Here is a 15,654-nt window from a genome sequence, read left to right as displayed (position 1 = left end):
TAGATAGAACGATAGAACGATAGATAGATAGAACGATAGATAGAACGATAGATAGAACGATCGATAGAACGATAGAACGATAGATAGAACGATAGAACGATAGAACGATAGATAGATAGATAGATAGAACGATAGATAGATAGATAGATAGATAGATAGATAGATAGAACGATAGATAGAACGATAGATAGAACGATAGATAGATAGATAGATAGAACGATAGATAGATAGAACGATAGATAGATAGAACGATAGATAGAACGATAGATAGATAGAACGATAGATAGATAGAACGATAGATAGAACGATAGATAGAACGATAGATAGATAGAACGATAGATAGAACGATAGATAAAACGATAGATAGATAGATAGATAGATAGAACGATAGATAGATGGATAGAACGATAGATAGAACGATAGATAGATAGAACGATAGATAGATAGAACGATAGATAGAACGATAGATAGAACGATAGAACGATAGATATATAGAACGATAGATAGATAGAACGATAGATAGAACGATAGATAGAACGATAGATAGAACGATCGATAGAACGATAGAACGATAGAACGATAGATAGAACGATAGAACGATAGATAGATAGATAGAACGATAGATAGATAGAACGATAGATAGAACGATAGAACGATCGATAGAACGATAGAACGATAGATAGATAGATAGATAGATAGATAGATAGATAGATAGATAGATAGATAGATAGATAGATAGAAGATAGATAGAACGATAGAACGATAGATAGATAGATAGAACGATAGATAGAACGATAGATAGAACGATAGATAGATAGATAGATAGATAGATAGATAGATAGATAGATAGATAGATAGATAGATAGATAGATAGATAGATAGATAGATAGATAGATAGATAGATAGATAGATAGAATCAAGTTTTATATTCCATAAAACAAGTGTATGATCATATTATCAAAGAATCGTCATGTTTGAGAAGCTGGAACCAGCGCTACCAGATCAAGTCATCATGTGTTGTTTTTTGTTTGTTTTTTTCACACAATTACTTGAATCGTCGGCACATTGTGAAAAAAAACCACCACAGATTCCAAAGAGTCCAAGAGTCAAGTCTCCAACCGTCATCATCACACAACAGCAACACAGGAACAGGATCAATACATCAATCTGTTCCCTCTGATCATTTAAACACAGAGAGAGATGAGAGGATCAAAGGCACCACAAGCCTCCAGCGATTAGTCTGCACCCACTCTCATAGGAGACAGTTAAGTAAATGAATATGATGCACAATCACTGAGCTGCAGTGAAATCAAACCGTTATTACAACACAACAACTGGACATCAGAGGAGGAGGAGGAGGAGGAGGAGGAGGAGGAGGGGGGGAGTCATGACCTGTGTGTTGAGTAATCTGCAGTAAGTAAATTAAACACTCAGCTCACAGAGTCGCTGTAGCTGTGGATCTAAAAACCGTTAAGATTTAGATTTGTTCAAACTATGGAACGATCTCCCTCAAAACATTAATTAGACTCTGCCGGTTTTTAAATCAATCTCTTCTTAAAACCCACCTCTTCTCCTTCTTGGCCTTTGTTCCCTAGTAAGATGTTGGCTTGATTTGACTTGATTTGATTAGATTTTAATCTTATTTTATCGTTTCTTTTATTACACGGCTATTATTTACCCATGTTATATGCCATTTAGATTATTTTATCTGTTTTATATGTGTAATTTTATGTTTTATGCAAGATGTTGTGTCTTTATTTCTGGTACTTTTATTTATTATCCTGTAGCTACAGCACTTTGGTCCTCTGTGGATGTTTTTAAGTGCTCAACAAATAAAATTGGATTGGATTGGATTAACTTTAAAATTTTTATAACAATTAACATGAACCTTTCAAATTAAAAGCACGACCAAGCAGCCGTCAGTCAGCCAGCAGGTGACTGATCCGATCGTTATTATTTTAAGCCTGTAACAAAGTTTACAGATCAACACAAGACGGTGAAGAATCTGACACAGTCAAAGTGTCCTTGAACTACGCACACACATCTGGAAAAATTATAACAATTAGCTTCTCGAAGCTGCTACAAAACAAGCTTGAAAAATAGACTTATTTAATTTTTTTCGGGACAATTTCACATTTCAGGGCTTCAATACAAGAGGGACATTACATACGAGCAGCATGGAGGTATTTGGATGTTTTTTGGTGTGTCTTTTTGTTACGAAGACCGTTGGTGTCCATTTGCAACCGTCATATGGACATGCACTGCTACGCCGAGACCCCCTGTAACTCAGAGAAGCCACGGAGGACTCTGAAACTTCTCCCAGCCCTTAGTCCACATGAGGGGGAGGAGATAAAGAGTGACATTTCAATTTTGGGTGAACTATCCCTTTAACATGAACCTTTCAAATTAAAAGCACGACAGAGGAGCCGTCAGTCAGCTGGTGACTGATCCGATCGTTATTATTTTAAGCCCGTAACAAAGTTTACCGATCAACACAAGACGGTGCAGAGTCTGACACAGTCACCGTGTCCTTAAAGGGATAGTTCAACATTTTGGCAAATTGGCCCATTGCCATAATCGCTATAGTCATAGCAGTAGGTTCGTTACCTTTATTTGTCGGTGCAAGCTATTTTTAGAACGGAGGAGCGGAGCGGCAGGCTGTTCAGAGCTACACTATGGAGGCTAATGGAATTTCTTGGTTTCCCTCATCAAACTCATCAAATACAAAATCCCCAAACTCCAAAACGCTTTCGTGGACAAGTTGTGACCTGCACAATCACCACGCTATGAGATAATAATGGAACGTTACGAAACGGAGCCGTTTTCGAGGTAAATACAGAGTCTGCTTGCTGAAAAACTGTCCCTGAACGCAACGCGCATCAGCGGTTTTGCATGAATTTACCTCTGAAACGGCTCTGTCTGGTAACGTTCCGTTATTATCTCATAGCGTGGTGGTTGTGCAGCTCACAACTTGTCCACGACAGCGTTTTGGAGTTGTTCGGTTGTGTATTTGATGAGTTTGATGAGGGAAACCAAGAAATTCCCTTAGCCTCCATAGCATAGCCCTGAGCAGCCTGCCGCTTCGCTCCTCCATTCTAAAAATAGCTTACACCGACAATTAAAGGTAACGAACCTACTGCTATGACTATAGCGATTATGGCAATGGGCCAATTTGCCAAAATGTTGAACTATCCCTTTAAACTACACACTAGGGATGTCACAATTATACATTTTCTTGGTACGATTATTGCCAGAGAAATAATCACGGTGTTACGATTATCACGCTTATTATGCATGAATTAATTTGACAACACTATGAATGTGTAAAAATCAAATATAGTCAAAATATAATTACATTACTCATTGTTTACACAAAATATTTCAAGTATCTATTAATATATGACCAATTATTAACCCCCAGAGGAAGTGTTTGATATATTCAGGTCATAAATTGTCATCTATACCAAATGTTTACGTTTATTTTAACCGTTTTTTTATTTTGTTTTCTTCTTTCTTTAAATACAAATGACACGCTAACATTTAAATTCCTACCAATTAGTTAAATGGACCAGTATCTGAGTAATTTACCTTTATTTGGGCGCACATCTGCCGATACGGTTCCCACATAATCTTTTTTGGGAAGTGGCGGTATTCAGGAATCTTTACGATTAATTAATTGTGGCGTTTAATACCACGATTAATTGTGAAAACAAGTAATTGTGACATCCCTACTACACACTAGGGCTGTTCGATTAATCGATTTAAAATCGTAATCGAGATTATTTGGAATTGTAAAAATCGATTTTTTGAAATCGTAAAAATTGATTTTTTTACTCCAACTAGGGTAATTACGGTAAGCCCCCATTCATGAATCTGGGCTGCGCTGAATTATGGTAATGACTGCTGCCTCCTTCCTCCCATCACGCTCTCCCACTGCTCTCCCCACACACTGGAAACAAGCATGTCGGCATTTTGCTAAGACCAGCGAGGATTTCGTTGCTAAAAAGACCAACGGCCCTTTTCCACTACACAGTTACAGCTCTCACGGTCCATTAGGTCCATTTAAAAAGACACAAACAGAAACAGCACACAAAATAGTTTGTCATTTAACAAAAAAATCGTAATCATAATCGGAAATCGATTTTTCAGAGAAGAAAATCGAGATTTTAAAATGAAAATGTACGAAAGCGTCCGTAAATCCGACCTGTGCTCCTCCTCGTCCTCGTCTTCCTCCTGCTGCTCCCGCCGCTGTCTGGTAGTAGTACTCGCCGTCCCAGCAGGCGCCTGTCCTGACCAGCAGTCCACAGGTCCACCCGCTCCGGCACCACATCTCAGACCCAGACCCACAACCAGAACCAGAACCAGAACCAGAACCAGATCTATCTATCTGCAGAGTGTCAGTCTGTCCACTCGAGCTCCGACTCTGCTCTGCTCTGGCTCACACTCACACACATGTTGACCCTCCAGCTGTGTCAACAACAGCAGGAACAACACTGGGAAACATTAACTTGTGCCGGGAAAAAGAAGAACGGAGAAAGTGTTTGTCCCCGTGTGTGTGTGTGTGTGTGTGTGTGTGTGTCTGTCAGAGGTGAAGTCCAACAACGAAAAGCTAACAACGACAGCAGGAGGCTGAGACGTTCAGAGAGGAACTTCACCTGCATCCAGAGTCTGAGCATCGTCGCCATGGAGACAGACAGACAGAAAGAGAGAGAGAGAGAAAGAAAGAAAGAAAGAAAGAAAGAAAGAGAGAGAAAGAAAGAAAAAGAGAGAGAAAGGAAGGAAGAAAGAGAGAGAAAGAAAGAAAGAAAAAGAGTGAGAAAGAAAGAAAGAAAAAAGAGAGAAAGAAAGAAAGAAAGAAAGGAGAGAAAGAAAGAAAGAAAGAAAGAGAGAAAAAGAAAGGAAGAAAGAGAGAGAAATAAAGAAAAAGAGAGAGAAAGAAAGGAAGAGAGAGAAAGAAAGAAAAAGAGTGAGAAAGAAAGAAAGAAAAAAGAGAGAAAGAAAGAAAGAAAGAAAAAGAGAGAAAAGGGAAGGAAGAAAGAGAGAGAAAGAAAGGAAGAAAGAGAGAGAAAGAAAGAAAAAGAGTGAGAAAGAAAGAAAAAAAAGAGAGAAAGAAAGAAAGAAAGGAAGAAAGAAAGAAAGAAAGAGAGAGAAAGAAAGAAAAAGAGAGAAAAAGAAAGGAAGATAGAGAGAGAAAGAAAGAAAAAGAGTGAGAGAAAGAAAGAAAGAAAGAAAGAAAGAAAGAAAGAAAGAAAGAAAGAAAGAAAGAAAGAAAGAAAGAAAGAAAGAAGAACGGAGAAAGTGTTTGTCCCTGTGTGTGTGTGTGTGTGTGTGTGTGTGTGTGTCTGTCAGAGGTGAAGTCCAACAACGACGACGACGACAGAGAGAATGAAAGCTAGTAACGACAGCAGGAGGCCGAGACGTTCAGAGAGGAACTTCACCTGCATCCAGAGGCTGAGCATCGTCTCCATGGAGACAGACTGGACGTTCACTTTCACTCTGGTTTGATTTGTTTTGTTTGTCTTTAAATAATAAATGCACAAATAAATCCGTCAGTCACAGCCACTCAAAGGTTTTTACCAGCTGCCTTGCAAAGAAAAAAAGAGAGAAAGAAAGAAAGAAAGAAAGAAAGAAAGAAAGAAAGAAAGAAATAAAGTAAGTAAGTAAGAAAGAAAGAGAGAAAGAAAAAAGAATAAAATAAAGGAATAAAGAAAGAAAAAAAGAAAGGAGAGTAAGAAAGAAAGAAAGAAAGAGAGAACGAAAGAGAGAACGAAAGAAAGAAAGAAAGAGGGTAAGAAAGAAAGAAAGAAAAAAATAAGAAAATAAAGGAAGAAAGAAAGAAAGAGAGAAAAAAGAAAGAGAGAGAAAGAAAGAGAGAGAGAAAGATAGAAAGAAAGAAAGAAAGAAAGAAAGAAAGAAAGAAAGAAAGAAAATAAAGAAGGAAGAGAGTAAGAAAGAAAGAAAGAGAGAAAAAAGAAAGAAAGAGAGAGCGAGAGAGAAAGAAAGAAAGAAAGAAAGAAAGAAAGAAAGAAAGAAAGAAAGAAAGAAAGAAAGAAAGAAAGAAAAGCCAAAGATACAATTTGTAAAGGTGCAGTGTGTAAAATGGCCGGAAAACCGTGGCATCCAGCGTTCAGATTCCAGTTTGCAGCGCTCACTCACACTCATCCCTCCCGTCGGCAAAGTGACGGTGGCCTCCGAGGACAAAACACATTCCCAAACTCTCAGGTTTCTAACTCAAAAACCTCTCACTTATTCTCTACCGACTAACTACCAACTCTCTCTCTGTTGTTTCCTCCTCCTCCTTCTTTGGTTTATTTATGAACGTGAAACTCGTGAAACCTGCTCTCTGATTGGCTGGATTTTCCATTCAGGCTGCCGTACAAACATGGCGGCGCAAGATGGCGACACTCTCTGAAGCAAAACCCTTGCTATATGTTTATATAAAAATATAAAAGAAGAATTATAAGGCTACAAAAACAGATTTTATCGCGATTATACAAATATAATCAAGGCTAGTAGCCTATATTCAGATTTTGCCAATAAACCTTGACAATTATTACACACTGCTGGGCCTTTAATTGTCTGTATCAGTTAATTTTTATTCTTTACCAAGGTTACCAGAGGCACAGACGTCAAATTTCTGTCTGTTGCATTATGGGAAATAACTGATGTGACAAAGCATCTGAAGAAGAAGCTTCACATTCAGACTCAGAGAGCTGCCGCCTACGGCCTCTGGATTTATACACTGACATTATTTCAGACAGAAGAGACGTTCAGGTGCTGCTCCTCCTCTTCATCCTCCTCCTCCTCCTCCTCTTCATCCTCCTGGCATTTTAAAAGTGCTTTCTCATACCGACGGCAGACAAGTGAGGATTTCTAGGAGAAAGAACCTGACAACAGTCGCTGGGCTGAGGACGACGTGAACCTGTGTTTTTCTTTTTCTTTTTTAAATAAATTCATATTTTGACTAAAGCCCTGTCCACACGTACCCGGGCATTTTTGCAAACGATGTGTTTCCCTGCTCCATTTAAAAAAAAAAAAGTCACATCCACACCAGCACAATTTAAAAAAAACCTTCCTCCATAATAATGTGAACACAAAAACACAATAAAAACGCTGCTGACTGCCGTAATACTTTGTGCTGTACGGGGCCGTTCAGACGCACATAAATCCATTACTTCCAATGCAGATGCACATCAAGCACGCAACGCAACACAGTAGCTAGTTGCAACACCAACATGCATGTAGCAAGCGTACCGCATGTCATGTGATAATAATTAATAACTAATAATAAGCAGCAACATGCTCACTCCCCAGCTCCAGCCCCCTGTGCAACAAAAAACCCAGTTCACTTCTACACACATGAATTGAAAAACAGCTTTTCTAAAAGTCTACTGCCCAGAAGGAGTTTTTACAAATATTCGTTATTAAGAAGCAAAAACGGCGCTCAGGTGTGGATGATGAAGCCCAAACACAGAGAAAAGTATCCGACTCTCACCGTTTGTGTTTACATGTGGACAGTCTGTTACCAACCAGAGTTTCATCTTCGTCTGAGGTGCCACTTGTAATAATATCAAACCTGCTCAGACGATTGGCTGCTGCCTCTGACACCTGGAACTACACAGACAGAGCTCATGAAATGAGCAGGTGCAAAGTTTGAGGACACACTAAAGGTTTTAAAGCTGAACTCTCCAGGTCTGGTCTCTCCTCCTCTGTGTCTCTAACCCTCCTCTCCTCCATGTGCATCTGTTTCCAACAACGAAGAAGCCGGTGAGAAATCAATCCATGGAGCGGTGGATAAGGTTATTTATCATCTACCATGTTACCATGTGTATATCTGTTTAGTCTTATCTGTCATCAACAAGAGGTTACGGGTTACGGGGCGCGTTACGTTTGTGTGGCGGTGTCGCCATGGAGACGAGAGCTGGGACACCGGGTCGGAGGCTCTGATCTTACAAGGTTGGTTTTCAGCCAAGAGACGCTCCATTCTCCCTGGAACTAGTTACTAGTCATTGATTTAACCAGAACTAGGACTCTGAAGCTGCTTATTTAAGGGACAAATCTTACAGAGTTCCTTCAAATTCATGAGAAATAAAATTCAATAATTAGTAAGAAAAGAAAAAAGAAACTTGTGAACATCTTTTCAGACAAAAAACACACAAAAAATTAAGGGGAAAAATGCAATTTCACAAGAAGAACATTTTTTTCTTTGCAAAATTAGGGAAAAATGGGTGCCACAGAGATCTTGGATGATATAAAAAAATATTTCCTTGTTGCTAAATCAAACTGAAAAGTAGAGTTTGATGAAATCTTCAATTGAGACCCTAGAGATCCAAGAGACGCTAGGTGGAAGGCAGAGAGCCTCCATTCTCCCTGGAACTAGTTACAAGTCAGTGATTTAACCAGAACTAGGACTCTGGAGCTGCTGGTTAACTAAGGTACAAATGCAGCAGAGTTAAGGAGTTCCTCTTTAAATATGAGCTCTTTTCCATCCGAGTCTCAAATTGTTATTTAAAAAAATCCAGGTGAAACGTTTAGAGAGAATAAAAAATGTCATAAACTGAAAACAAACTAACAAAGACGAGGGAAAAAAACAAACAATGAAGCTGAACAGCAACTATTTATTTTTCGTGTTCCCCCCCACATCGCCCCCACATCGCCTCCCCGTCGCCCTGGAGACCTCGTCACCTCCACCCACCCACCTGTGCTCAGACCTTCGGACTCGGTTTCTGCTGCTGAACCTTTGTTCCTTTCTGGAGGCTTCGTGGACCAAGTGGGAGCTCAGAGAGATAGAAACAAACATGTACGACAGCCCAAGGACCGACTCTGCATATTGATGCTCTTATTAAGAAACACACAGCAGGAGTGAGATCATGCAACAAATTGTGTGAAATTACAAAAAAACAAAAAAAAACTGCAGCATTCATCCGAGCTAATTGTCGTTCATTAGCTTTAATAATTAAAAAACTGAAACTCATGACGCTCGTTGTTTGTCTTTAAATAATAAATGCACAAATAAATCTGTCAGTCAGCCACTCAAAGGTTTTTACCAGCTGCCTTTCAAAGAAAAAAAAGAGAGAAAGAAAGAAAGAAAAAAAGAAGAAAATAAAGGAAGTAAGTAAGAAAGAGAGAAAGAAAAAAATAAGAAAATAAGGGCAGAAAGAGAGTCAGAAAGAAAGAAGAGTGAAAGAAAGAGAGAAAGAAAAAAGAAGAAAATAAAGGAAGAAAGAGAGTAAGAAAGAAAGAAAGAAAGTAAGAAAGAGAGAAAGAAAGAACAAAAGAAGAAAATAAAGGAAGGAAGTAAGAAAGAAAGAAAGAAAGAAAGAAAGAAAGAAAGAAAAAAAAGAAGAAAATAAGGGAAGAAAGAGAGTAAGTAAGAAAGAAGAGTGAAAGAAAGAGAAAGAAAAAAGAAGAAAATAAAGGACGAAAGAGAGTAAGAAAGAAAGAGAGACACAGAAAAAAGAAGAAAATAAAGGAAGAAAGAGAGTAAGAAAGAAAGAAAGAAAGAAAGAAAGAAAGAAAGAAAGAATTTTAAAGGTGCAGTGTGTTTAAAAAAAAAAAAAAAAAAGCGCCTCAGTGTCACGTTATCACTCCGTCTGCAGACGACGTCCTCGCTTCCTTCACAGCCGAGCGGCAGTTTCACTTGTTATCAGCGTCCCTGCTAAACACTGATGCAGGCTGGAGGTCAGAGGTCAGAGGTCAGGATGGATATGGAGAGAATGTTGTTCCTTTATTATTCAATTAAATAGAATAGATTTGAAACCAAAAAAGAGATTTGAGAGCAAAAGAGAATAAAAATTGAGAGCACATTTCTTCAACTTCAATCGAAACTAAGGTTTGTAAGTAAAAGCATACGACCATTTTGCTTATAAATCAGTTCTCTTTGCTTGCAAGTTCAACTGCACTTGATGGTTTGAAATCTATTCTATTTGACTGAATAAGGAATAAAATTCTCTCCATAAATGGATGGTGGATACATTTAGACCTAAGTTCATGCTCTGACACTCAAACTAAATCTCTGAATGACACCTCTGATTATGCATATGGATATAATATACATGGAATTTACATTTTAAATTGTACAACAGGGGAAACCTCTCTGCCTCCATCTCCATTTACTTCTTTGTCCTCAGCTTCTTTCACAAATTTCATGTCTTTTAGTCCAGGCAATTTAGCTCATTTTGGACCCAAAAATAGAACTAATTGTCACAGAAGGTTTTTCACCATACATCATTTCTATGAGGTGTCTAGAACAACATACTAAAAGTCCTAAGAAATCCTAGTTGGGGAAATATGTTTAATTTGCATCATTATTTACTGTATAAGTCTATGGTGCTGACAACAATACACCCCAATGGGGCTATTTTTTTTCCTTTACTCCTATCACAATGAAACTTTACATGATACACACACTGTATGTTACATGACAATATACTTTTATTGTGTGAAGTGTGATTGTGGTAGGAGTAAAGGAAGAAAATAAGCCTATTCGGGTGTATTTTGGGCATATTCCATTAGTGTATTGCTCATTTGCATATTCAAATTCATTTTCCAAGAAACTTGTAATACAAAAAATGTTACTTTTAATGTCTATTTTCATTGTGTAAAGTTTCATTGTGGTAGGAGTAAAGGAAAAAAAGAAGCCTATTCGGGTGTATTTTGGGCATATTTGATTAGTGTAAGGCTCATTTGCATATTCAAATTCATTTTCAAAGAAACTTGTAATACAAAAAATTTTACATTTCATGGATACTTTCATTGTGTAAAGTTTCATTGTGATAGCAGTAAAGGAAAAAAATAGCCCCATTGGGGTGTATTGTTGTCAGCACCATAGACTTATACAGTAAATAATGATGCAAATTAAACATATTTCCCCAACTAGGATTTCTTAGGACTTTTAGTATGTTGTTCTAGACACCTCATAGAAATGATGTACTGTGAAAAACCTACTGTGACAATTAGTCTGTCATAAAACGCTATTTTGCCTGGACTATTTACCAAGACTTACGACTGCATTTGTTCCCTGTTACTGGCTCCAAACCAACACAATAGAAGCATTCAGAGACGGTATGATGACGGCCTGTGGAGCCGGTTTCAGAAAGACCTCTAAAACAGAGTTGTTTTAGAGGTAAATTCGTGCAAAACCGCTGATGCACGTTGCCTTCAGGGACAGTTTTTCATCAAGTAGTCTCTGTATTTCCCTCTAAAACAACTCTGTCTGGTAACGTTGTGTTATTATCTCATAGTGTGGTGAATGTGCAGGTCACAACTTGTCCACCAGAGCGTTGTGGAGTTGTTGGATTGTGTATTTGATGAGTTTGAGGAGGGAAACCAAGAAATCCCATAATGAGCCTCCGTAGCGTAGCTCTGAGCAGCTCGCCGCTCTGCTCCGCCGTTCTAAAAACAGCTTGCACCGACAATTAAAGGTAACGAACCTACTGCTATGACTATAGGGATTATGGCAATGGGCCAATATGCCAAAATGTTGACCTATCCCTTTAACAGTCCCTCCCCCCTCCTGCAGTGGAAACTCACCTATAGGTTTTTATAGACTCTGCTACAGCTCTTCATCTCCTTCACTGAAAAAAAAGCCAGGATACTACATTTCCCACAATGCACCATGAAGCACCGCCCCTCCCCCTCCATCCCAGTCTGGTAAACACACACACACACACACACACACACACACCCCCGCCGGCTGTGTGTGTGTGTGCGTTCAACATGTGCAGGCTGAGACGGCCCAGATGACTTCACTATGATTTCATCTGCAGTTGTTGTTGTTGTTTTCACACTCGGCTCGGCGCTGCACAGACTTCACTCCTCTACAGTCACATCACACAGTGTAACCATGACAACACAGCAACACAACAACAACAACACAACAGACTGACCACAGAGAGAGAGAGAGAAAGTGAGCGTCTTCGTTTGACCTCACAGAAGAATTCAGGTCAACATGAAACACAATCGGGTGTTAAAGACACAGGCCCAGTGTGTGTGTGTGTGTGTGTGTGTGTCTGTGTGTGTGTGTAGTAACATCAGATACTACATCTGAGTATCAGCTCTAATTAAATATTATTGCTGGAGAACATTTCGTACCGTTTCGCTGCGTTCACAAGCCTGTTTCTGAACAACGGTGTCACTCTGGATGATACTATAGTGTTGTCTTGTCTCTGCTGTAGTTTTCATCAGGCTCACACAGATTCAGAGTCTGAAGAACTCACTTATTATCAATGCAAAGAAGACAAAAGAAGTCATCTTTGGTCTTCCAGAGAACTCATATCCTACACCTGTCACTACCAATAACACAAACATCGAACAAGTCTTTTCCTACAAATATTTAGGCATCCATGTGCACGCTGCTCTGTCACATTGATAATATATTTGTAGTAAAATACAGCAACGTACAGTATTTATTCCCTCAGGACAGTGGTTCTCAACTGGTGGGTTGGGACCCAAAAGTGGGTCGCGGACCCGTTCTGGATGGGTCGCGGACAGCTGGTCCAAAAAGTAAATAATATTTAATGCACATCTGATGTTGGACATGTCTTTTATTTTGAAAAATAACTTATATTGAAAGGCACATGAGACACGTGAACACGTGCAGTTGTAATGGTCCTCACTTTCTTATTATTTGCTCTGAATGCAGAAATATCAGTTTCTTATTAATGTGGCCTGAATGCAGTGAATCTTGTTTTGTTTTGTGGGTCTTTATTTTGTGCAATTTGATATTTATTCACTTTTGTGAACATGATCTGAATGCAGAGATGCATTAGAAGTCAAATATATCATTTTGTTGGTCTCCATTTTGTGCAGTTTGATATTTTTTTATTCACTTCCGTACATGCAGTTGTCACGGTCCTCCTCAGTTTCATTCATGTGCTCTGAAATGCACTTTGCTCAATAAAGAGCAAAATGAGTTTTTAAAGGCTTTAAAAAAAAATGACCATGGGACAATGTGGAGCCCAGAGTGAGACTAGTTGAGAACCCCTGCCTTAGGAGACTGAGGTCTTTTGGTACTACAGTAGTAAGCCTGTCCTCTTATTGTTCTTTCAATCTATAGTTGTTAGTGTTCTGCAGTATGGAGTCAGTGCATGGTAGAGTTGTCTCTCAGTGTAACTTAAAGCTCGACTGGGGAGAGACCGCTAAGCATCTGCTCAAAGATCGTAGTCCAAACACTTGAGACAATTTTTAGAGCTGCATAGCCTACACTAGACGAATGCTGTCCCTGGTATCAAGTTTTCAATACTTTATTGCCATGTCAACAACATTGTTGATTGGGATTAGTTTCAGTGGGCTTCACACACTGACATAAAAACACAACATACACCCAATACCCAATAGACGACATTTTGTCCGACCAGACACATGTTTTATTTGTAGAATACCAGTTGCTGCCATCCAACAGGAGATATAGAGTCTCTATTCATTAGATTCACATGACGTCACTGTGTTTCTGCGCCGCCATATTTGTGTCCGAATCAGGGCTCTGGGCACAGATCACAGCGTCACGTTACTGAACAAGTGGAGTAGTAGGAGGAAATCAGCAAGAGACCGAAAATTGACGTTATTTGAAAGATGCCAGGATTATATTGTGCTGTTGACTGTGATAGCAGTCGCCAAAGAAACCCCGGACTGCAGTTTTATTCCATCCCAAAAGACGCAAGTTAAAGTTATAGGCGGAATAAACGAGTCCGTGACACAAACGTGTCCCGTAACCGTCATCTCTTATGACAGACAGGACTACATAAATGCACACATCGTAACATTTACATGATAATTCATCAATCTACTGATTGATTATCAAAAGCTCGTTGAAAACAACTACACACGAGTCGACCGGGAGGAGGGTGAGGAGCAAACAGCGGAGAAGTGACCGGACTAAGGACTTTGATCAACATTACGTCTCAAATTAATTAATTAATTCATAAACTGTGTAATAAGTGGGATAATATAGAGTTAGTCTGTTGTTATAGAGATATAAACCCAGACAGGATGTATGAAACCCTGTCATTTTGTCAAGAAACTGTCATTTCCATCCTGCGGTTTGATGCTGTCATATGAGGAGAACTGTCAAATCGGACACAAATATGGCGGCGGTCCCTTCGACGTGACGTCACTGCAACCCATGAATATCTAGATTAAACAGACTGAGGAATAAAAGAGTTCCTCAGTCTATTTAATCTGTTAAAATGTTGAATCAGTTGGGTTTGGTCTGAATAGCTGTTAGTGTCGGGACCTGGAGGCACTGCAGCCACTTTGACGTCACGTCTGATGTTTGTCTTGTGTTATATTCTGTTGTTTTGGGGGTTTTTTGCATTGTTTGATGTGATATTTTGTTTGGCGTTACATTGTGTTTATATTTTATAATGTTTCTTTGTCATGAGGAACAAGTGTCTTGGACGCAAGAAAAATTTCAGAAGTGATTCTGACAATAGAAAGTACTCAAGTAGCCTACTCCACTACAACTACTCAACTTTTCCCAGTCAATTTGAGAGCACCTGAAAGCACCACAGACTTTTAACATGAGGACTTAAAGAAATTGAACAAAAAAAAGTCTATATACTTGTGTAAACTGTCCATATACTGTATTTATGATTGATTATTTATGAGAAAACTGATGTTTTTCCTGTTTAATCCATGAGGAGAGTTGTTTTATCTTTTTAAAGTCATTTCAAAGAAGAAGAAGTGATCAGTGATGAAGTGAAAGTATAAAAACATGAAGAGGACGAATAATGATGAGGCTGTGCAAGAAAATAAAACCCACTCGTTTCTCATCTGATGTGTCGCTCTGTTTTGTTTTCACTGTCAGCCAACAGGAAACGCTCGTCAGGCGTCCGGGGGGATTGTGACAGACACGACCAAACACGCCCAAATATCAGAGGGCACACACACACACACACACGGCGACGGTTGCCAGGGTGCAGTGGGTTCAGTTGCACACAAACACACACACACAAACACACACACACAGTTGAACGAAGGCTTCACACACCAAAATGTGCAACGACGAGTTGAAGAAGAGCTGAGGAAGAGCAGCCGACCTGGTGCCACTACACAGTCATGTGACCGCGCTCCTCGCCGCTTAACTGGCTGCTAATTGGTCCGAGGTGTGAAACTATAAAACAACACAACACGTGCACATTCACAGCTGCAGACACAAACACACACACACACACATACATAAACACACACGTATCGAGGTCTTCCCGTGGTACAAAATGAAACATGAGCAACTTTTGGTTGTTGCACAATAACGCACTACTATTTAATGTGTTTTCAGTGTGGTACAGCAACCACACATGTACACAATAAATATTTAAAGGACAATTCCGGGCAAATTCAACTCGGGGCTATACATTTTCCTAACATTTTAGGTCCAAAAGAAGCAATCTGAAGATTTAGTTTAATTGCTCCTGCATGATTTGAATTTACCCGGAATTATCCTTTAATTGGTCGGAGGTGTGAAACTATAAAAATGGAGCATCAACACGTGCACATTCACAGCTGCAGAAACAAACACACTCAGACACACACACACATGTATTGAGGTCTTCCCGTGGTACAAAATGAAACATGAGCAACATTTGGTTGTTGCACAATAACGCACAATTATTTAATGCGTTTTCAGTGTGGTACAGCAACCACACATAGCCTATA

At 39.2% G+C, this 15,654-nt stretch overlaps 1 protein-coding gene across 4 annotated transcripts in view; it reads right to left on the bottom strand.

Moving 5' to 3' along the window:
* Nucleotides 1-15,654, bottom strand: part of LOC310991329 (ral guanine nucleotide dissociation stimulator-like) — an 81,910-nt gene that overhangs the window by 50,066 nt on the left and 16,190 nt on the right. Inside the window, exon 1 of one of the 4 annotated variants that reach the window (XM_083978989.1) lies at nt 4,205-4,372. The exons of the other annotated variants lie outside the window; for them this stretch is intronic. Coding sequence (XP_083835115.1) covers nt 4,205-4,330 — 126 coding nt within the window. The 5' untranslated portion in view covers nt 4,331-4,372. Of the gene's footprint in view, nt 1-4,204; nt 4,373-15,654 lie in introns of those variants that run through there. 4 annotated transcript variants of the gene reach the window in all.

Source organism: Trachurus trachurus, assembly GCF_905171665.1.
Source record: "Trachurus trachurus genome assembly, chromosome: 9".
In the NCBI taxonomy this organism is placed as follows: Eukaryota; Metazoa; Chordata; class Actinopteri; order Carangiformes; family Carangidae; genus Trachurus; species Trachurus trachurus.
The sequence above is the reverse complement of the archived record's forward strand: the minus strand, read 5'-3'. Positions and strand labels throughout refer to the sequence as shown.